The sequence below is a fragment of the Manacus vitellinus genome, unplaced genomic scaffold, assembly GCF_001715985.3.
Source record: "Manacus vitellinus isolate BGI_N305 unplaced genomic scaffold, ASM171598v3 scaffold_0_pilon, whole genome shotgun sequence".
Lineage (NCBI taxonomy): Eukaryota > Metazoa > Chordata > Aves > Passeriformes > Pipridae > Manacus > Manacus vitellinus.
The window spans coordinates 57535490-57558689 of NW_021938789.1; the positions used below are offsets into that span (position 1 = coordinate 57535490).

General features: G+C 36.1%; 1 protein-coding gene across 2 annotated transcripts in view; it reads right to left on the bottom strand.

Moving 5' to 3' along the window:
* INPP4B (inositol polyphosphate-4-phosphatase type II B) overlaps nt 1-23200 on the bottom strand; it is a 268967-nt gene that overhangs the window by 83076 nt on the left and 162691 nt on the right. For both annotated transcript variants that reach the window (XM_018074089.2, XM_018074095.2), the window contains 3 exons: nt 19184-19331; nt 9175-9305; nt 4030-4134 (listed from right to left, as the gene is read on the bottom strand). In XM_018074089.2, coding sequence (XP_017929578.1) covers nt 4030-4134; nt 9175-9305; nt 19184-19331 — 384 coding nt within the window. The remainder of the gene's footprint in view (nt 1-4029; nt 4135-9174; nt 9306-19183; nt 19332-23200) is intronic.

The window sequence follows — 23200 nt, forward strand, 5'->3', positions numbered from 1 at the left end:
GGGTCTTAATAGAGATTTATCCATAATACATAATCTTGGACTATTAGAGCTCCATCAGTACTTGACAATAAGTGTTCTCCTGCTTAAAACAATAGTTGCTCGAAACCAAAATAAGAGATGAACTCATCAGGTTAACTGAATAATGGGTTCTGAATATGTTTACAAGCAACTGATGAAATTACAGGAAAACATTTAAAAGACTAAAGCCTGGTTCTGGCTCTGTTTTAAAAATAAACAGTGACCCTGCTGATAATTACTTTGGAGGGGGGATTTACCCCCCTTTCATTCATCCTGTGGCCACTTCTCAGAGCAGCTGTTTGAGACATAAACACGCAGTGCAGCTGAGCACCCACCTCATGTAAGTGAGCACAGGAGAGTGAGGATGGCAAAGGAGGAGAAAACGTCTACAGCTCTGGTGACGGGCACAGGGCAATTTCTCTGCCACTTTCAAGAGCACAGTACACTGGAGAGTGCTGCAAGGCTTGGGAGGAATGCCTTGTGATGTGCTCCACTTACACATCAGTGGAGCTCCTTCTGAAGGACATGCAGTGTCAGCATCAGTGCACTGGTACAGAAGTGCTCCAGTAACTCAGAGCCGTCACCCACTGCAAGAGCAACCACTGCTGACACGTCTCTGCACTGAAGACAGAGCTTAAAATGCTGCAGAGAGCCATATGAGTGGTATCATATTGTCAAGAACAGCCCCATCTTCGAATTTGAAGCAAACCTGCTTGCCTTCACTGGAGGCAGTGAGTGTCTCACAGTGGCAAGATGCAAAATAAAAATCATTTCACTTCACCAAATTTATTTGAAACAAGTACACAACGTATAAACAGGGACAGAAGCAAAGCTATGCCGATGTATAAATTTAACTCCTGCAGTATGATGAACAGTGCAAAATGTGGTGTTTATCAAATGGATAGGGATACAGTTATCCCTTAAGGAAATTGTATTTTTCTCAAAGTTGTTCCTACTGGAAGTTTAAACAGACAGGTGTTTTCTATTTCATGTCAGTACCCAATAACAACCCAAATCAAAGTTCATTAAAAGTCAACCTGTTATTAAACGTGTCAAACAAAAAAATATCATGTATCGATGTGCATAAACACGATAGATGGGATTAAAACCCATCTTGCACTGCCAACATTAAGACATCTGACAGTGTAAGAGTTAATTAGAGTTTTATGGTCCATCAGCCTGTAGAATGGCCACCTCTGTCAATGTTTACATGCTTTGTTTTTTTATTCTCCTTCCTCTCCTGTCAGTCTCTTGGTTATATTCCAGGTACCTTTTGATATATGCCAAGCAAAGCATAAGATGAGAAAGACCAACTTGATGTCAAAGTGCTGCCTACTCCAGATTGATGGGCAATTGCTGAAAACTGTTCAAACTGTACATATCTAACACAAGACACAGTGAACATTAGTTAAATAACAAAGGGAGAGTTTCATAATTTAAACAAAGTTCCAGATTTAGAAGACAATTCTAACTTATCTCTTTCTGTACCCTTTTAGATTATGGATTAACCATGTGCCCCAAGCAAAGTGATTTTGGAGGAGAAAAGAGAAAATTCATAAAAAACAAAACTCAAGCACTGTAAAAGTTATGAGTGATTAAGTGTCATATTTCTTTCCACATTTTTTTATTTAGCAAATAACCATACAGTGTCCTGTTCCCAGAGAGGTTTTCTTGAAAAGACATAGTATTAAGGTTCTGGTCACCATTACAAACCGAAAAATGCTTTTGAGTTAACTAATTAACTTCAAAACATTAAATTAAATTAAAATCTGTGCTGTCACATTATGTCACTATAAATGCCCATCTTGTTAAAATGTTTGGAGGCACTGCTGTTTAGTAAAAGAAATAACAATTTGTTCAAAATATTGAACAAATACAGTATCTAACAGATAATTGGAAGTCCCTATGTTCCAACTTGCAAGTGGATGAACACCAGCCTCACACAGTATAATACTGCTATAATCACTGTTTGCACCTACTCTTTTACAATCTGCTTAGATGTAAAGTGTATTAATAAGGCAAAAACCTTACAGAGTGTAATTTCCGTGTTTGTACAGTGACAGCAAATTTAACAGATCTCAATTTGTCAACAAATTATTCACTGTGCTATGATTTGGCCACATGTATGTATCAGTATAATCTTTTATCTGTAAAGGATGCTGCTAAAAATTATATGCAAGCAGCAGCAATGAAATTATCTATTAAAAAGAATCACAGACGACATTACAGAAAATTATTCCCCTTTCCAGGAGGTATTAGAAGTTTGCAGTATTGGTAGTAACATCAGTAGGGATGTTTTCACTTAACACCGAGCAAATGCTTTTGTGGCACAGGGTAACACTGTATAAGAAATAGGATACATTAAGTTTGGAAGTAATACTGTCCTTAATGCAACTCACATCACCTAGCCTGGTGAGTACATCCCAGAAATGTCTAGAAGGAAAAAGTGTTGTACTGTGCTCTATCACTGTCTCTGGTGGTAAACTGGAGAGGGGGGAAAAAAAGCCATCTTAAAACAAGAGAGTTATGACTGGCTTTTACATCACACTGACATTATGGATCACAATGAAAAATTAAGCTGATGCCCGAGTAGGATGTGAATCTTACTGAACATTGTGCAGTGTGTCAGGATGAATCATGACAGTATTAGTTCTGCACTGCTACAACAGAATATTTTTAACCATGCATAGGTTACCAATACATTTCAGTGAACATACATTCTGAATTTAGTTATTTCCTTGAAGTGTCACGGGAACAAAATGAGCACAACATCCCCAGAATTTACTTTTAGAAAAGAACTTAAAAGGAATTTAGTTAACCACTCCTTAGTTTTGCAAGATCTGCAGTCAGGATCCAAAACTTGTGGCTTCAGAAGATGAGGCAGAGAAATTCCTTGCACAGCTTTAACTTCAGACCTGATCCCTAAATTTCAGCTCAGTCTCAGGGTTTCTGGTCAATCTCAGCAGCAGTATGGCTTGGTGCAGGTTTCAGAATTTGTAGTGGAATGGGGAAGATGGGCAAGCTGGTCACTTCCTTGACCTTATGATTTACCTACCTACCTTATGATTTACCTACTGTGGCCCTCAGTTGTGGACCTCAACTGAGTACATACTCAGTTGCTCCAGAAATTCTGCAAACAGCAGTCAAAACTGAAAGCTTTGGTTTTAGAAGCAGACGCACAGGCATAAGAGAATGAAATTAAACCCTTCAGGAAACCCAACAGGTTCCACATAGATGCACACACACAAAAAAAAACCCCACAAACTAAAACAACTAAACTAGAAAAAGAAAAAAAAAAAACTCAGCAGGAAATAACCACAACTTTATAGAGCCCATTAGACAAAGTGGAAAAACTGTACAGCAGCAGAGACTTTAAAATAATGAATTTGGAAGTTTGATTTTGATTTTATTTAAAAAACAAAGTCACCAAACAAACACAAACCACAAGCAACAATCTAATTATACAAGAAAACTTCTGTATCAAGCCATACTCCAAGAATCTTACAAACAAGCTAATACTGTACCAATCTTCACTGACTGGCAAAACGCATGCAACACGAAATGAATCTCAGAATTTTCTTTAAAAGTCACTGTATTTCTTGTGATATTCTTTTCTCCTCAGCATTCTTCCATGTAAGTCTAAATTGCACACAAATTTATCTCAAAAAAATTAATTTAATACTATTACTTTCCATGCCTTTTATCTGTAGCATCTTTATGTCCCACTTACAGAGTTTAACAAGACTGTTGCCAGTATTCTACCACTAAGGTAAAAATTCAAAATGGCTGAGATTCAACTCTCTAGACAACACACCTTTCAGTTCTGCTGTGGTTTTAAGTTTCACCTGAAATCATGTCCATCTAATGCTCACCATTGAAACTGGATATATAAAGATATTTACATCCTGAAAAGGGCTAAAATGGAAGCCATACCTCTCAGTTGCAAATTTAACTGTATTTCAAAGCACACTTTGTCATACTTGGAGAATTTCTCTGCAGAGTATACTTTACCTTTCAATCGAGGACTATGCACATGCATTCTTTGCAGATGAAGATTTATTGGGATGAATTCTAGTGTTTTTTCTCCTTTGCTACAGCTGGATTTGAAGGAAGAACCTGAAAAAACCAAAAGTTTAAAGAATCATTACCTTAAATACATAGATGTTTTGTCTTCTTTTTAATGCGAGGACAATATTTGTATGTGAAGAGTCTTCTTTAATTTCCTTTTAATGTGTAATTGTATATCAGGAGATGAATGGTTCACTAACTGAGTCTCAGCATGTATCCATACTGGAAGCAGCAAACCAGCTTTTAATTCACAGAACAATCTAATTTTTTATTCTAGGTGACAGATATTTTTTCCTGCTGTCTGAAATCAGTCTGCAGTCTGCTGGAACAATGTCACAGTTAACGTGCATTATGTTTATTCTGTGCTGAAAACACAAGGGTGCTGAGCTATAATGGCATCACATCTTTGCCAAGTAACATTTTTTTTCTTCAAACAGAAGTATTATATTGACTAGGTTATGCACTCTTCCTAGAAAGCTCAAATAAAGAAACACGAACTATCTTAAGGAAAGCTGTAAATTAGTTTTCTTTCTAAAAAGCCAGAATCATAAGAAAAAAAAAATCTGGCTGCATATTTCAAAAGTATGAGACTATGAGTAACTCTATGGTGGTATAAAGGAATATAATTAAAAGTCTGACAGTATGAAAATGAAATTCGCTTGGAGATATTTGATGCAGAATATATATAAAATAAAAGGGCGTGGATTAAGAAAGAGAGGTGGTCTTGTCTTCTCACTCAGGTAGTGCAACATTTATTCAGACCATCTTTTCAGCATCCTATCATTTTGTCGACTATTAATCATCAGAACTAAAATTCCTCTGATGCAGCCAGAATTTTTAAATAATTTTTGTCAAGGTTCAACTGTTTCTTGAAAGACAGAAACAAACAAAAAAGGTAAAAGAAATATTTGAAATTCTTCTTTTGGACTTGCTCAATCAAGATTTGCTAGGGTTTATCTGTTGAAAGTGCCACATTCCAAGAGGACTAAGCATTGAGCCTCCCCACGCAAATCACACTGCCAGAGAGCACCAGTGATGCTCCAGACCAATCAAGAATGCTTAGGCTCTTCCCTAACCTTAGTAATTTAAATTAATAATTTAACACAGATGAAGAGCAAAGGTAGAAAGAAAAGCAACTGACAGGAGTCAAAGCTTCAGATCAGACAGGAAAGCTGGGGATGCAGAGTGAAACCAGGAGGTGGTGATGATGCAGTGGGAAACCTGCATCTGGAAAGCACAGAAAGACAATTAGGGGGGTAGGGAAGGGAGCTGAAACTATCAGGAAAGAAATGAGAGTAGTGCAGGCAAGGAGACTGTAAGTAATTAGAAAAGAAAGCAGAAGGGGTGCAGATTATTTGTGAGAATTCAGCTGAGACCAAGATGAAAGCTTAAGGAACGATAACTGAGACCTGAGACAAGGAAACGCTGACTGACTAAGAGGAGAATATGATGACAGCAGATTTAAATGGACAGGTAAGAGAACAGTAGGAGGGAGAATAGGAGAGCCTGCTCTCAGGAGTACACTTCTGTCCTGAGCAGGAGCAGAACACATGCAGCATCACTGAGTCTTGTTACTCCTCTTTTCAGGGAAGACCTGTGAAGCAAGGAATCCTTTCCATCCAGTGCCAGAAACCTGTGGTATAAGAACCACTCACCTGCTATCAATTATTACATTTGCTCAAGTATGAGATCCATGAATTTGCCAATACCATCCATACCATAAAACTGACTGTCCTAGTTAGAACAGCTGGGACCAGTTCATCGCTGTGTGGGTGTAACCCAAAACTGTGTATTCTATACTCTTCCATGCCATTTCCCAGAAACTGTTATCAATAGACCATTTACAGCAGCTGCCCAGAGCACTCCTGGCTCCTCAGGCTATAAACTGAGCATTAAGAGGCCTGTGAGATAAGAGGATGCTCCTGTCCTCACACCCATTGTGGAACTCCCTGCCCCGAGGGAGGTACTGGGCATTCCTGCCTGAACCTGAGGATATATAATCTTGAGGTTTTGGGATTTCTGTACCACTTGTGGGATCCAGAGAAGGATTGCAACTCACCAACAGGTTTTCCCTCTCCTTTTACTTTTGGACTCAGGGGGACCACGTGGGGCTCATCATGGGGAGGGGGGCCCAATGAATACCACTCTGTTCATGCCCCAGGGTGCTGGGTTATACAGCTGGGTTTTGTGGGTTAAAAACAATTGTTTGTCTGTGTAATTGTATTTATTGTATTATTTTTATTAAATTGTTATACTGACTTATAATTGCTTTTGAGTTGGGTTCATTTCCCTTGCCCGTTTACCTTTAAACCAGCACACTAACTTTCAGTATAATTTGTCTGTTTTTAAGTAACTTGGTAAGTTGTATTTAAGTACTAAAAAAAGTTGTATTTAAGTACTAAAATAACTACATTCCCTCTATTAAAACAGTTCTTGCCATTATTACTGCAAGATTAAACTCTTCAAAGTTAGGAAATATCAGAATACAGATACAACCTTCATCTGACATCCACCTGAAGAGGAACTGTGAAATGGACTTCAATAACGTATCACATTCCTGCCTAAGACAAAGTAAGATGCCTGTACAGATTGAACTGAAAAGCAAAATCTTTTTTGGCATGTGTTGAAATATGTGACCTGAAAAGTCTAAATTAAAGTTGTGCTCACATCCCTAATCTTCGCAATTTCTACTTAGTGAGTACTGCAATATCCAGTCTCTACTATGTTCTCTCAACGTAACTATTTGTGCAACTACAGTATTAAGTCAAATATATGTCTGGCTTCCTTTTCTTATCAAAGACTATAACCTTGTTTTTTAAACTTATAATGTGTACTCTTTATAGAGAAGAACTGTCACGAATGGGATGGAAGAGAAACCAAGTCATCTTGGAACAGCAATGAATTTTATCCACATCCACCTTGTTCCTTTGAAAAAAAAAAGGCAGTAGAGATAAAATTCTTAAAACTTTATGTAGGAAAATTAATCTTTTTTTACACAGAGAATTGCAATTACTTGTTGCAAAGGATCTAGGCAGAAAAAAAATCTGGTTAAAGGCAAATAATAGACAGCAGAAATACATGAAAAAAGCTGGTTTAGATTTTGTTTTATTTTTGGGCAGCCAAATGCTACATTGCCTACAGGACCAAAATGGAGATTTGAGGTTTCAGCCTAGTTCTACATAAGTATTCAGAATAAATTGTAACCCCCCTCCCACTTTATAATTAACCTGTACGGAACAATTTTAAAAAAACAATCACTACCCAGAGGATTTATCATTTAATATAAATGTGATTTGATAAGAATAAACACACTGTAGTTCAGGGTTAAAAGTAAATATTGTTTTCATTAGAAGAACTGGGTTATTATTTGGATTTAGAATGTGTTCATGTCCCACTGATTACAGTAAATTAAGTTCTGAAATGTTCAGGTGACTTTTCACATGAGATGCAAAATCGGGGGTTTCCAAATACAAACAGGTATTTTACACATTATTAATTATTAGTAAGAGGGAGAAAAAGGGTTGTCAAAAGAAATGAGATTTAGTGTTGGCCCCCAGAATAACACCTCCTGATTATTTCTCATTTTCACTACAATTATTAGGTTGTTTTGATTTATCGTTTTGTTTCGTTTTCAGATAAATGCCCCTACTCTTTTTCACACGTTCTAGTCCTGTCCTCCTCAATAATCTCAGGTTCCCAGGTCCACTGTAGTTCTCTCAAGACCCAGTTAAGACAGGTCATTTAACATTACCAATGCTTTATAAAGTCACTTGGCACAATGCAGGTCTTGCAGGATTTCTGTTTAATAGACGACATTGTTTATTTTTTTAATCTCAAAAGGTCCTTTCAGTATTTTGCCACAAGTTATAATTATCACATTGATTCCTTCATAATACGTATTTATTGGCTTGCTTATGATACTTTATGGAGTGCTTTCAAAATGTAATTAGCAAACTGTTGAAAACACATACATATATATTAGTTAAAACAAACATAGGAAGTGCCATACTGGATCAGACAGTAGTCTGCCAAAATCAGAATTGGAATATTCTGATAATGGTAAACAACCATAAACATAAGAAATTAAACATTTGCAAAAAAAATGCAAAGTATTATACATCATTTAGTGCAACGGATGAGCTTTTTTTCCTCCACAAACATTTAAGCAGGTGATCAACTGCTTCCAAAATGCTTAATTTCAGTTGGAGACTGGATTTTTTTCATGCACTAAAACAAGATTTCTCTTTTCCTGTGACCAAGAACACTATCCCAGAGGAATCTGGAATGAGAAATACCATGCTCAGTCCTGCATTAAAAGATGATGGCTAAAGGATAAAAGTACAGTTTTAATGCCTGTTTCAAAAGAGAAAGATTTGTGTCTCACCAACTAAATTCAACAGATTCATTATAATAAAAGCAAATACACCCAATTATCTACATGAAGAAATTATTCTATGTATTTTAAATGTATAATGAACTAAAACCTGATTGCTCCCTTTCTCAGCACACACAAAAAGCAATTTTGTTTGAACTATGTGAAAAGCTGGAAGTAATGAAGGAAATACTGCAAACCCTTCATAAACATATCCTATATATTTCACAAGATGCTGTCATCATTTCAACCTCTATTTTTAGCAATATTCAGAACTGTAATGTATCTCTTTATCAGAAATATTCTAGGCTGCACAGTGTTTATCTCTGACATCTATGCATATCATATCTCTACACACAAGGCCATAGTGGAAACATCTAACGGTGAGAGTATAGAACAAAGTACAGAATAAACAACCAATTATGGCAGAATGGTCATCGAAAACATGTATTTGAGATGGTGAGTGTGAAGACTGGTGTTAGAAATCTGACACCAGCAAGAAAACAGCAACACCAACAAAGCCTTTTTAGTAATTGACAACATATATGCCCATTTCCTTAGAGAACATCTCATAAACTGGGCAGGGGGAGGGCACACCAGCAGGAAGAGGCAGAAAGGCACACTGTAAACAGATAGAAAACTTTGTTTGCTCAAAATCCAGCGTGATTCAGGAAATAATTCCAGTAGGCTATTTTCATAAAATCACCGATTCCTACCTGTGTGCTTCCCAAGCTCCGCAAGAGTGTCCTGGTACATGCTCAACATCTGATCACAGTGAGCAATTACACTTTTGCGCATGTTGTCCCAGTGAGGAGCAAGTTCTCCCAGGTCTTTAAGTTCCTGATTCCTGTACCAAAAGGCAAAAAGAGAAGGTACTAATTAACACATTAATCTGTTAACATTCATCCTAATCAGTCCAAAGCAAGTTAGTTACAAAACATCAAAAGGACTTCCTAATTGAAATAAAATCTATTTTCATGCTGCTTTTAAGATCTGCTTCTCAGCTCTGTTTCGCAGCTACACAGTAAAGAATGTCAGTGAATAACGTAGTAATTTGTGCTCAAAACTCATTTGTTATAAATGCAATAGCCTACAAACTGAAATACTATTGCTTTCCTGGAGGTAAGAAGGCTTCCAGGCTCCAGAGAGCTGTGTTCACAGCAACTAACTTTTTATGAAGAAATACTAAACACCATAAAGGTGTAACTTAACTTTGTAAAGGCTACGAAGTTTTCTTCCTTTCCAACACTTGCAGCACAATTGTTTTGATACACTACTCTTTGGATACTTTCCTAAACACCATAAACACATTTCTAGCAGTGTTTCTACATAAGTCAGTTTAACCAACGCACCAGCCCTCACCACAGTTCTTCAGCATGCAAAACAAAACACACAAAGCAAAAAACCAGACCACAACCAGTCCCCTAAAACTTAATCTCCAGCCTTGCAGCTGTGTTCATCAGGTCAAAACAGCAGTGCTATGGTAACCAAACATGCCACTGGAAATCCAAAAGGAAATCCTTTAGTAAATTATCAGTTTTCCTGTACACTCTTGAGAGTTGACCTGAGTGAAATAGAGATCACTTTAATTTCCTGCACAAACAAGCACAGCTACAGTATGCTGGGATTTCTCTTTGGTTTTCCCACTTGCAAAGTAAGTTTATCCTATACCTATCCCAGAGCCACTTTGGAGGACGTGCTTTTAAGAAAACCGAAAATGAAACATCTCAAGTCTTCAAACATTTCGAATTGTTCAGTAGAAAAATTTTGCAGCACAACCAGTTTTCCTCATTTTCCTCAAAGTATCAAGAAAACTCTTTCACTGCAATTCTTGGAAGTCTCCAAAAAGGCTTCCAGGGGCCAGTTCTTGCATACAGAGAAATTATTGAAGAAAAAGGGAAAAATGGGGGAGAGAGGGCAGCAAGAGGAGGGAAGGACCACTGAGCCTTCAGCACAGGAAATGTAGAGCTACAATTACTACAGCAGTTCTGATCATTAGCCAAAAAATCTTGATATTATTTCTTAAACAGAAAAGCCACACATTGGTGTTTTCCCCATCGTTATTAGCCTTGCTTTAGTGTGAACAGTATTAGAATAAGCTGTATTGGCATAATTCTGCTCCTGGTTAACATAAAATGACAAAACCAAACAGACTACAATGGAAGCAGAATTAAGGCATTTTGTTTATACATGTCCTTGAAAGTATTAAAATGTAAACAAACATACATGAACTCATTGAGAGTTTACTAATGACATATGATTACTTTTTTCTATTCCATTCAACCTGAAGAAGAGAAGATGAAACAACTCAACTTTCCTCCATCAATACAATCTGGCAATGTTGGAGCATAAGAATCATCTGCAGTAAAAGGATAAACCCATCATTTTCAGTGACCACTTTCCTTACAAGGTTTTAGCAATTTAACATCAGACATCCCATTAAATGAAAACCTCAGGGCTTACTCTTAAGAAAAGCTTTTATACCTTGTCAGGGTATACAATTTTGTTTATTTGCAGGGAAGATATTTTGGCCCTTAATATTTACATTGTCTTATTTAATTGTTTTAGCAACGATGTTTGGACCCGGCTGACCTCCAGAACTTTACTGCTCCTCCTCTATGGGAATACAGTATTCTACCTAAGAATTATATCCCCACTTCTATCTAAGCCCACACCTGGAGCTGCTCATCTCAAACAATAGCAGGAGTAGAAACCTTTTATCTCAGATAAATATCCAACCAAAATATCCAACCAAAACCAAAACCTCGTTTAACCAGCTGACTGTGAGTTAACTCCATTGACACCAACAGCAATGGGAAGGGAAAACTTAAATCCCACAATTTATCTTTAACATGTTTTCAAGAAATGTCAAATCCTGCTCTCATCGTTGCCGCCAAGGCTTGCATTTGTCTCACCTCAGAAACACCTACGCATCACTGAAGTAAAAATTTAGCTACCAGTATGTCATAAAAGAAGACACATCTTATCTGCAATGTTTAAATAAAGTAAGAGTGCAGTTTTATACCAATCTAGAGCATATGTAGCGTGGAAACTTTAAATACTACCTTTTCTGAATTTATTTTCATTTAAATATAGGGTAAAATCAAAACCATGAGATAACAGGATCATAAGGCATAGACACTTTCACAGAAAACAGCCTTGTTGCACACGTTATAGCTTTATTTTTTTCTAATGGAATTATAGAAGACATAGGATTTAGATAGTATTTTATATCTTGTGATTTTTTACTATTTGTCACTGCTGTTGTTGACTCAATACAATTTTGGGTTATGGCTGAAAAAAGAATTATCTTTTTTATATCTAAGCTCCATCAATAATATTAGACAGTACCAAGCTTTATTATCATTATGTGAAAGGACTCTTCCAAAAGTAAGCAGAGTAAATCATAACATTTTTCAGATTTGGAATCTGAATTTTCACAATCTTAGAAATTTTTAATCTGTTTTAATAATACTATAATACTTGTATCAGGACTTATTTAATTGAATAATTTTAAAAACACATTTCATAAAAACACATTTCAATCAGTAATTGTGTCAAACAACAACTGTGCTATAAAAAAAAAGTATTAATATTTATAATATTGGTTCTAAGAAGGCAAATCGGTTATTGATTCAACTTTCCAATGTAGCCATGGAATTTTGAATAGCTAATCAACCAAGCAGTAAGCTCAGAGCAAACTCAATGTTGTTAAAATAGAGCTATTTATCATCTTATTCCCCCACTCCAAATCCTGTCTCAGTGTCTTTTCCAGATAATTGCACTCATCACCATGACAGATCTTGTGCTCAGCATCAACTAAAACTCATCTTACAGAATGAAATCCAAGCTTTGTCTGCAGCTGTTTGTCTTTGTCTTGCTGCTCAGCTCCTCAAACTGTCTCCTGGATAGTATTTTCTGTCACTGTACAATGGAAACTCCACCCAGAAGTGAATCTTAACTTCCATTCTCCTGCCTGTTCTCTATGTTCCTTGGTTGCCTTGGCATAATCTTGCCCCATTTGTGTCTAACCAGAATGTGGACAAAAACTGTCTGTCCCATTCCTCATTCTCCACCTCAAATATTAGCCAATTAGCTTATTTTTAAGCCTGCCTTAAGTACAGTCTGTTTTTCACACCCATTCTTCCCTTTAGTACACTAATTACACCAGCTTCCACTGAGCACTTCTCATTCTATTTGCAAGCAGTTCCCCATTCAAAAGTGTAAAATCTACCTGCTACCCTCTCTTCAAAACCCTTTTCTGCCATTAAGGCAGAACAATTTAACCTTGGATCCTGATCTGTTTGCATACACAAGGCTGATTGTTAGGATAAAGATTAATGGTCAGTGATGCTAACACAACAACAATTTTAAAGAGATGAAAAATTGTAAGAATAAATTAAGAGATTCCTCAGGATCCCATTGCAGTTAGAAATGTTGTGAAGCCTCAGTTCAAGCTCCCACAATCAACAACTTTTTTTTTCTCAGAATGATTTACTGATCTGCACAGCTACAATCTGCGGGCACTTTGCCCTTTAGCAGACTAGAGCTTTCCCCAGCCTTGACTGATGGCAAGTAGAGCCACTGCACAAGTTGTAACACTGATGTGTAGGATGGTTTAGGAGGTTCTGCACCTGCTACCTCACCAGATACATTTCTGAGAGTATTAGCAGTTAAAAACTGGTGCCATTAAACTCCAAGTACAATTACGTGCAATTTTTTTGTTCCAAGGAAAGGTTCAAAGAAGCCCATTACCAAAAAAATGGTTGAGAACTGACAGCTTAGATTAATATTCTGCCTTTTGATTTACCTACTCATGCTTTTTTTTTATTTCTAAGAGCACCTTGGGTGCACGATTATAGTGAACTACTAAAAGTACCTGAAAGAGGCACAAGGAATTTCCTGTATGACTCACATTGGTAATTTCTACTTAAACAGCTCCTGCTTTGTGCCAGGCACTTTAATGACCATAGTAACAGAAAAGGACTTGCTCATCACTTTGGATACAGGGATATAGGAACAGCTTAGAAGTCCAAAGAAAACATATTTAATGCTAAAATACAAAACACCGATTTCTGCAAGGAGAACTTTGAATGAGTCGTGTGCCTCATTTACAAAATTAATTGAAGGAAATGCCAATACTGCAATCATGTTTTCATTGAACTTGTTTTTGCAGAACTACCACCAGATTCAACAGTTAAGACACCGTTGTGGAATGCACAGTGAAAAACTGTGGTTGGTGACAATAAATCAGAATAAAGCAAAACATCAGCAAAATGTTAAGATGAGCAAGATGAGTGAGAAGGGAGAAGTCCGTCAAAGAACTTTCTTGGATCTGATTACTCTGTCTCAGAAAAAGGAACAGCAGAAATAGCCATTTGCATCATTAAAGACACAACACAAATCTTCACAAATTGAAAGATGAAGTTGAAAAGATCAGTGTAATTAAAAGAAGAGGAGATAATTAAGAGGACATACGATAAAAGCACAGGAACCAAAAATGATGCACGAAGATCAAGTAGCAATTTTTTTATACATGCAGATTCAAAACTCCAGTGATGCAATTCCCAGTGAAGCAAACATGATAAATTCAAAATGAAAAAAATGAAGTAATTTTTGCTTCCACCAAGCAAAATTAGCTTCTGAAATCCACTTTCACAAAACATCAGAAGCAAAGAGCTTAGCAGGATTCAAAAAAAGATGAGACATTTCTGCAGATTATATTTGCAAAAATTTTATAATATTATAAAGGCATCAAAATCCTGCATATTTATCAAATAGGAGCTTTGGAGTAAATATACAACATAAGCTTTGGGGTATGACTCAATCACTCATAAGTGAAGGACGCTTAGAAGCTTCCTTCTAAGGAAAGGAGCACAGGAATTATTTTTCCTAACAAAGTTTGCTTTAAAGTGCACATGTTTATGGATAACCATTCCATTTTTATTTTTGTGTAGAATAGAAGCAGATAAGATTACTCTCATTTTTCTTTAGCACAAGTTATGGTCCTGTGATATACAGGCAATAAACCCCATGCAAGCAATACAACATTCTCTCCAGAAAGAAAAGAATCATAGCCTTTTCACTATATTGTTTCTAAAACAGACAAATAACTACTAAGGAGGATATAATCCCTTCTGGGGAAGCTACCACAAAAATGAATAAAAGCATATTTTTCTCTCTTTTGTAATAGTTTTCATTTAGAACCTATTGAAAACAGTTACCATTTTCATCTTCTTACAGAATTTCCTAAAACTATTCCAGGTTTTAGTAAGTCTAACCTGACAAGCAACTAAAAATTACAATGTAGGTTGTGCCTACCTTTTGGATGTCATAAACGTTTAAAAAAAACCCCAACAAATAAAACCCCACAAAAAATCCCATCAAAATCACATGAGCAAACTACTCAACCCAAAAAAAGCCAAGCCAACAATTACATTAAAAAATATTTTAAAACCTGTTTTTCAATGTATATATGGAGAATTGAGTGGGATTTGCAAAAACTTGATAACATTTTATGTTGTTCCTAAGACCTGAAGTTTTTAAGTTCCTTTTTCATTTCTATCCACTACCATCCCCTTTTTATTATCCAAAAGTGTAGACAACATATAAGCTAAATTAAACCCACTTTCTCACTCCTTCCCTTCCGAACTCTTTCCCTTCCTTGGATAATTTATTACCTGGATTTATCTCTGAAAGACTCAACATCTTCAAACAGCATGACCATTTGAGGTTAATTCTATGATTTACATTTAATAGCAGAGGATAATTCTCCTGCACCAGACATTTGCAGAAAGGTCTCGAATTCAGTAATACTCAGAATGGCACCTCTGGAATTTACATGTTAATCCTAAATTATATTTTAGTAGTTAGTAATACTGTACAGAATTTTTAAGGGTGTTTTGTTCGGTTATTTTTTTATTCTTATTGTTTCATCAGAAAACACTGGAACCAGCTTAAGACAATGTTGCTTCACTTCCACAATATAAGCAAGATAAGTAATGTTATGTAGAGGTACCTGTCACAAAACAAATCAGGTGATGTTACTACATTCCAATGCACTACACTGTCACATATGCTACATATGAAAACTCCTCTTAGACTTTTACAGAGGTCATCTTTTCCAAAATCAGTGGTGAACAGCAAGAGGACAGAGAACTATGTAGTGTTAATACATTACAATATTTTATCCTTTAGTTTATAAATAAATGGTTTTTAAACTGATCTTGTTTGAGTAGGACAATTGTCTAAACACTGCTTACAAAATTCAAGTTATACTTCTGTTCATATGCTTATATTCCTCTATGCAGCAACTGGTAGACAGTAAGAACAGAGAGGTTTCACATGCCTTTGGATGCACAGTGGGGTAAATACTGCACATGCATGTATTTGAGCTATGTTTTACTGACAAATCTGGGAATTTTTTAAGCGTCAAAAAGATTATTTCTACGAATATTCACGCAAGATACTTAGTAGAAGTAATGTTTTGAAAGTCCTTAAGTGTGTAGGTGTATTAACAGTGCCTGTCTCAACGTGGTTGGTTCAAACAGCTTCAGAAGTCATAGTAAGTTTACCCCAAATCCCTTTTATTTAATGCTATTGCCTCTTATCAATACAATGGGTTTGCAGTGCAACTGCTCTAAAACAAGTCATGTGAAAACTAACATACAAAGGTCCAGAAAAACCAAAGCCTACTCCCAACACGTGGCATTTCTGCCTGGGGTTCCACTTCTCTATAGAAGTTGTGCAATAAAAGGAAGTAGAAAAACATACATCTTTCAGACAGTCTGAACTTTGTCATCGTTCCATTATGTTACAGGAAAGAAACAAAAACCAGACAGACAGCACAGATTTGCACAAAAAAGGCCATTGGTGATGGGATGGGACAGTCATTCCTGATGCAGGAGGAAAGGTTGAGTGTGCTTTGCACCCTGGAGAGGGGGTTCAAGTTCAGCAATTTATCCAAGAAATTTGTTTATGACTTGTGATCACAAATGCCATGGGCCAAATTCAAGTATAGGTGGAATTTCCTTACAGCCAAATCTGAGTTTGGTTTCAAGGGACTCAAAAGAACTTCAAAAGAATCAAGAACTCAAAAGAATCTGAAAGACATGTGCTGCAGCTTCTGCTATAGTCTCCTAATTCTCTTGCTGTGCAGATCCAGTTACATCTACAACTGCAAGCTTCAATTATGTGAGTCAACCAACTTCCTGAACAGTTACTGTAAACTAAGTCTTTTTTATAATCATTAGGTTCAAAGAACTACTTGGCTAATCTTGCATGACATATATAAAATATCTGGACAAGATTTGTGTGAAGACATGCTAAAACCAGGGGAAAGGACTCATTGGAGCACCTCAAAGAGGAAAAAGAAATAGTTGAATGATAAAAACCAGCAATGCAGACTGTATGATCCTTATTAGAACAATACAAATTACCATATAACTCCTATTAAAACTTCTTCCAGGGAGGTTTGAATGAAAAAATCTTTAATGCATGCATTTCTTTAAAAACATTATTTCATGCTGAAAACCAAAGTTAAAAATCCTCAGTGGTTACATACTTCAGAGTATCATGTCAGTAAATCAAATTATTTGGTTAACAATGAACACTAGTTTTATCAAGAGATAAACAATCTGAAAAGCTAAGAGAAAAGGGAACATAAACTACAATTTAAAATGCAATACTGAATGGGATTAACACTTATAACACTTGTTAACACTTATTAGCACTTGCATATTTTTTAAAGGTAATTGCTGACTATACTGAAGCCCCAATAGGAACAAAATGAAACAGGCTGAGGATGATAAGAAGTGACGTCTGAGACAAAAATATTTATTCTTTTATAATAATTGGGGAAAAAAGACACAGAGAAGGATACTCTAGAAGAGAATAGCCTAAAAATGGTACAATTTAAGTTTTGTGTAAGTTAATAACTAACATAATAACATCCTCCTAACGTGTTTTCCTAGCTGACAAATGTAAGGACTCCCCAAGAACAGACATCTTTGCAATTATTTCAAAAAGCAAAGCTGAAGCTCTGATCTACAGACTTCTATGATGATAGATGACACAGATGCCCCTATTCCCACCTTGTCTCTCTTTCACACCCACATTTTCTCCTAGGCTTGAACAGCTTAACCACATTGGCAGCCAGGAAAACCTGAACCACTTCCCTCAATCTTTGAGCAACTTTTACTTCTGTTTCTTTCTCAAAGTTTTTCTGTATTTTGGGGAGTATTGAGTAATCATGGGGGAAAAAAAACCAAAACACCAAGGTGATTCTTTACTAACAGTTTATCCAAAGGGGTGAGTTCTATAATACGAAATAACAGCAAGGGCTATTATTTGCATTTTGCCTTTGGAGAGAATAGTAGAGTAATAGTAAAAGTGGTTAAAGCAATCCAAGTGGTTAAAGCAATCCTCTAACATTTAAAAAGCATTTACCCGTGGGGCAAATGAAAATCTGGGAAGTGCATGAACTGTGCAAGTCAGCATAATCTATTTTTATTGCTTACTAAAAAAAAAAAACCTACATATTAGTATTCTCAAACAAGATGAGGCTATAAATGCCTAAGCACAGTATTACATGAATAAAATAAAGCATTATAACAATTCATAGGATTTTTATAACTCATCATTACCATGCATAAGTATGTACCAGTCCACTGACTTTATTAAAATCAAGATTCTGGTCTCCCACATGCTGCTCTATTGGCATAAAAAGATCATACAGAAGCAACAGATGGGGTAAACACAGAAGAAAAGAAGCTCCATATTGCAGGACAAACCTCTGTAAACAATAACAGGCAAGCCCCTCTGATGGAAGGGATTTTCTGAAAGTGCACAGGTTGGCTTTGGGATGCAGCACCAGCTCTCTCACACATGAGATCAGATGCCTGTCTAGGTGCAAGGCAACTTTCATGGAGAAAGAGGCAATATCTTCTTCTACATCATCCACTATCATTGGAAAAAGAAGGCATTGTTTTCAGGGAAGCCCTGGACTGCTTAAAATAATGGGTTTTTTCCACAGTTTTATCAGCACAGCTTACAAGGATTGGAGGACAAGTTGTCATTTTAGTCATTGCAGTGGGAATTTGCACATACAAAGGATTTTGGGACACTTGTGTTCCCTATCCTCCTTTTCTCCCAGGCCATACATATTGTAATAATTCTCAGATGTCCCTCTTGCCAAACATGAATCAAGATTTCAAACATACATTACTTTGGTACCCTTTTCTTAAGCCAAGTAATTTACATTAGCAAGAGGAGATTTTTCTTCTCATTGCTCCTTTATTAACTACAAACTTGTCATTTTCCATTGTCTGCATAATGTTTGTCTGTGATATTAGCACTACCCAGACACAAAGCCAGACACACTATAGTGTTGTTCACACCCTAGTCACGTGCTGCTTCTTTATAAAATGTTAACTTTTCAAAGTATTCATGTTGTTAGCCAAATGTTGACCTTCACGGATTTAAAGTCATGACCACACTCTAGCACAGTTCATTGCTCAGAACTTATGAGGTCATTAGAGTCCTAAAAATTCCGAGTAATCAATTCTGTTGTTCAGTTACAGCTGTAAATTTTTAGCAGCCAGAAAGATCACTGTATTTTGCCCATTTCATACTACAAATTAATATTTTTAGCTCATCACTTGCATGATCCCGACTCACAAAACCAGAATTTAGTATTTACTATTGCTTCTTTTTCTTCCTCCTTACCTTCTCATATCCTCCTTTATGTGCAGATTTATTAGTTCTTTAGGAACATGGAAAGAGAGGGTGGTCTCAGCCATCTGTTCCCGGATCCGCATCCACTTGTTGTCAGAAGTAGGGAATCTATATAACTTACAGATTGGGTTTTTTAGCACTGCAGAGAGGAAAAAGATATATCATTGCTTTACTGTGGTTATATGACTCTCTGAAAATTTATGACAACCATTTCACGGAAAAATAATACATTATTTTCCCCCTTGCTTAAAGAATTAATTTTAGAACCATTACGATTCTATTAAAAATGTTGAATTTTTATTTAATTTTTTATAGCAGCATGTGGAGGACAAAGTATTACTAGTACAGTAGATAAATCACATTTTACCAGCATAGCAGGCAACCTGTGAATTTAATATTTCAGTATATATTATACTCTTTTTTCTCACATTTAAGATACAGTTAAGAGAAAGAGAATGCACAAATAAACTATGAACACACATACAGTCCCCACCATCGCTCACCACTTGCTAGAATCACAATGCTAATAAATTGCACAGAACAAATGAAGCATGACTCAGAGTTTAAATGTATCTGATGCATCTTCTCCATGATATGCACACACAGAAATCATTAACACAAATAGAATGTGTGCATCTACATCACAGGAAACTTGACCTTTGTATGGTCCTGAGGATGCCATTTGAGAGTTACCTTGATCATTGGTGTCATCAAGAGACTGTCACTCCATAGAAATAAAACACATCAGTCCTGTCAATATGTTACACGTGCTGTTCTCAGATCACCATTGTAACTTGACATGGGAAAATCATGTTACTTGGTGTCTTTGAAGATTATGCTTAAAACCTGCCATGCTTTTCATTTTAAAGTTCTCCCACGTTGGCTACGCTTCCATTCAGATCTTACAACGATGCACCACAATAAAGGTGGGAAATTTCTACCTGCCTCCTTTCCATCTTTTTTTTACCCTCTTATTTTCCAGAAAGAATAGATAAGAGAAAAAGCTGAGAAAAAAAGTAGTTCTATTTGACTACTCTGATAAGCTCACTGGGAGACAAATGATTGTCATTTAACACACACATCTGCTGTTTCCTAACACAGAATGCCTTTGGACAGCCATCCAAATCCTCCAATGGCACCTTTCTACAAGCCTCCTGGTAAAAGCTGCCTTACAGCAGGCTCCCATTGATCTGCCACTGAGTGGTCTATAACTCAAAGGAATGCATTCCCCATGTGGGCAGCAAGGAAACTACTGCTGTCAAAATGACACCTACTAACAGAAGTTTCAACTTCACAACTCACTGCCACCATTAACGTTTAGATAGGCTGACTTATAGAGAATGAAAAACACAGACGAAGACATTAAAGATACACAAACTGTGCTGTCTGTCTAAGAAAACTTTTTTAAAAGAAGTCCTTTAAGCAACAAGACTAGAGATTCAAAGACACCTGTAATGAACCCATTGCTGGTAACTCAAAGAAAGAAATGCGGTAAGTAATCATGTTTTAAGTAATTGCAGGTGTATTGCTTTCTATTTCCATCACTCTATTGAGATGTCTTTCATCACTAGTCTGATAAAAAACCTGGAAGCTTTTTTAGAGTCATTTTGCCTTTAGTTATTAGTGATTTTAATTTTAAAAACTAAATTCTGACTTAACTGTTATGAAATAAGCCTAAGAGATGCTTGATAGCTATGGCAAATGAATAACAGATTTTTTTTTTCTACTAACACCCCAAATACCTTAATGTTCAAGCATCTTTACAGCTTGATAATCCTCTCCACACAGACTTAACTACTGTCCACTACAAAAAAAGCATCTCCAAGTCTTGTTCCTACAATCAACTTACACTCAGTGTCTGGGCTTTATTGTACCACTTGATTAAAATATGCTGCAATGCATATTCCTTATTTTCCTCCTTTTTTGCTGAGATTCTTCTAATTGACAATATCAGTTTTGTCAATAATATTAACAGTTTCTATCAGTTCACAAAGCAGATATATGGCATCAATCATCAAGAGAGAGAATGTAAATTTTCAGATGCCAGGGAGAGCTCAAGAAACTAAGGGCTAATTCAGGTCTGCCCTTAAACAGAAAACTGCCAAACCAGATGATAATTTTGGTTTGGGTTTGTTTTTTCCTTTGTGCCACCTGCTTAGTAGGAAGCAGGTTGGTACTTATTACCAGGACATTTCAAATGATGATTCCACAGACACAAAAGACTCTTTTTCTTTATTTTACTTTTTTATAGCTATTTCCTATAAAATTTATCACAGGATGTTTTTCCAAGAACAGCTCTTACATTTGCACTCAGAGCATATTACACTGAAAAATTCACATTTATCTGTGAGAACCTAATGCACATATGTAGCTGCACAATCTTTTTCTTCCCATCTCTCCACTTTCACCACCATCACCATGGGAAAAAAACAAAATGAAACAGAAAACCTGTCAGTACTGCAGCATGATAGCAAGGGAGACTAAGAATCACTCCGAAAATACGGATCCAAAGTTGTGACTTTTATCATGGTTAGAATTATTAAACTACACTTCAAGTACTAGCTGAATTTTAGGGTCTTTGATTCAGGTCTGAATTTTCAGATGAGGATAATCTCAAGTGTGTTGTAAGTTTTAAAAAAATGATCAAAACATTTCTCCATGGGTTTAAGAAGAAAATTTTATTTACAAACTCAGAAAAAAGTCTGGGAATTTTTCACAAGGAATCAAAATAATTCCAATATACAATATTGCTAAAGCTTGAGGTTGTCCATAAAAGCTGCGCCATACTTGATGTTTTTCTTATAAACAGAAAAACCTCAGAAGTATCTTCCTTTTCAATTACAACAATAATTGCTTTCCAATTAAAGCAAGTTGTCTAGAACAGAATTCTAGAAGGCATGTAAAACCACTGAAACAGTAAGAATGGCAAGACTAGATCTGTTTTTTATAAAAAGTAGTTATTAAAATGAGTGAAGGTTTCATAAAGGTAACCCTTCCTGTATTTAGACTGTGATCATGAGAGGCATTGAAAAAAATGAAATCCACATGAACATCTGCGGTTAAAAAAAAAGAGAAAAACCTATTTTAAAAGCTTTTCTATATAGCATGAAGCCTAAAAGCCAGTACCATATATTTAACCATCCATATTTTTACACATTCTTTTTTCAATTTGAAGATCTCTGTGCTTTTTATTCCATGCAATATCCTATAAGAAAAATAAAAATATAATAATCTGCTTCCCCATATGTTAAATAAAAAAAAAAAATAACCTGTTTTTATTTTTGTTCCCTATTGAACACAGATCAAAGCATATCACTGTCATATACTAATTTACTAAGAGTGTTTCTATTTATATCTTCCTCTGCAACACAGGTGTATTAAGTATATTACTTTAGGAAGAGTAATTGTAGCTTCCTTAATTTTTGCTTAATTTCAATTGCTTTTATTCTCTTTTTTATTGTAAAGTACAATTTCTTTACATGCAAACAACTGGCAAGCTCTCCCACATTATAAATAAATAACTGAATTTTGAGACAGAAATTCAGACTCTTGGGGTATAAACAGAATAGTGATCAGGCTCTGAAACACACTACTCATTCCCACTCAATAAGCATCACACAACTCACTTGAGGGCTGCGAGTTCCCTATATTAAGATTTAAATTTGAGAAGAATGCCAACGTACATTTACCCCTACAGGCTTAAAAGATTCACACAGGGGTATTTTTTTCAGCTCCCTCGTTTTGAAGGCCTGATAAACAACAAGAAACAGAAAGTACCAGAAATCTTTACAACAATATACACATGTACTGAATATATATGCACATGAAATACATGCTGTACTGTGGATAGTTCTGTATGTACCCAGCAGGGAAAACACTGCAGGCAACGTTGATGTTATCAGGTTCCCTGACACTTCTATCCCATTACTGCTCCTGTTTCTTGCCCTTCAATTCTTGTTTTCAGTTGCCTCCACTTCTGCCATACTGAAATTTGTCTGGCTTAAACTG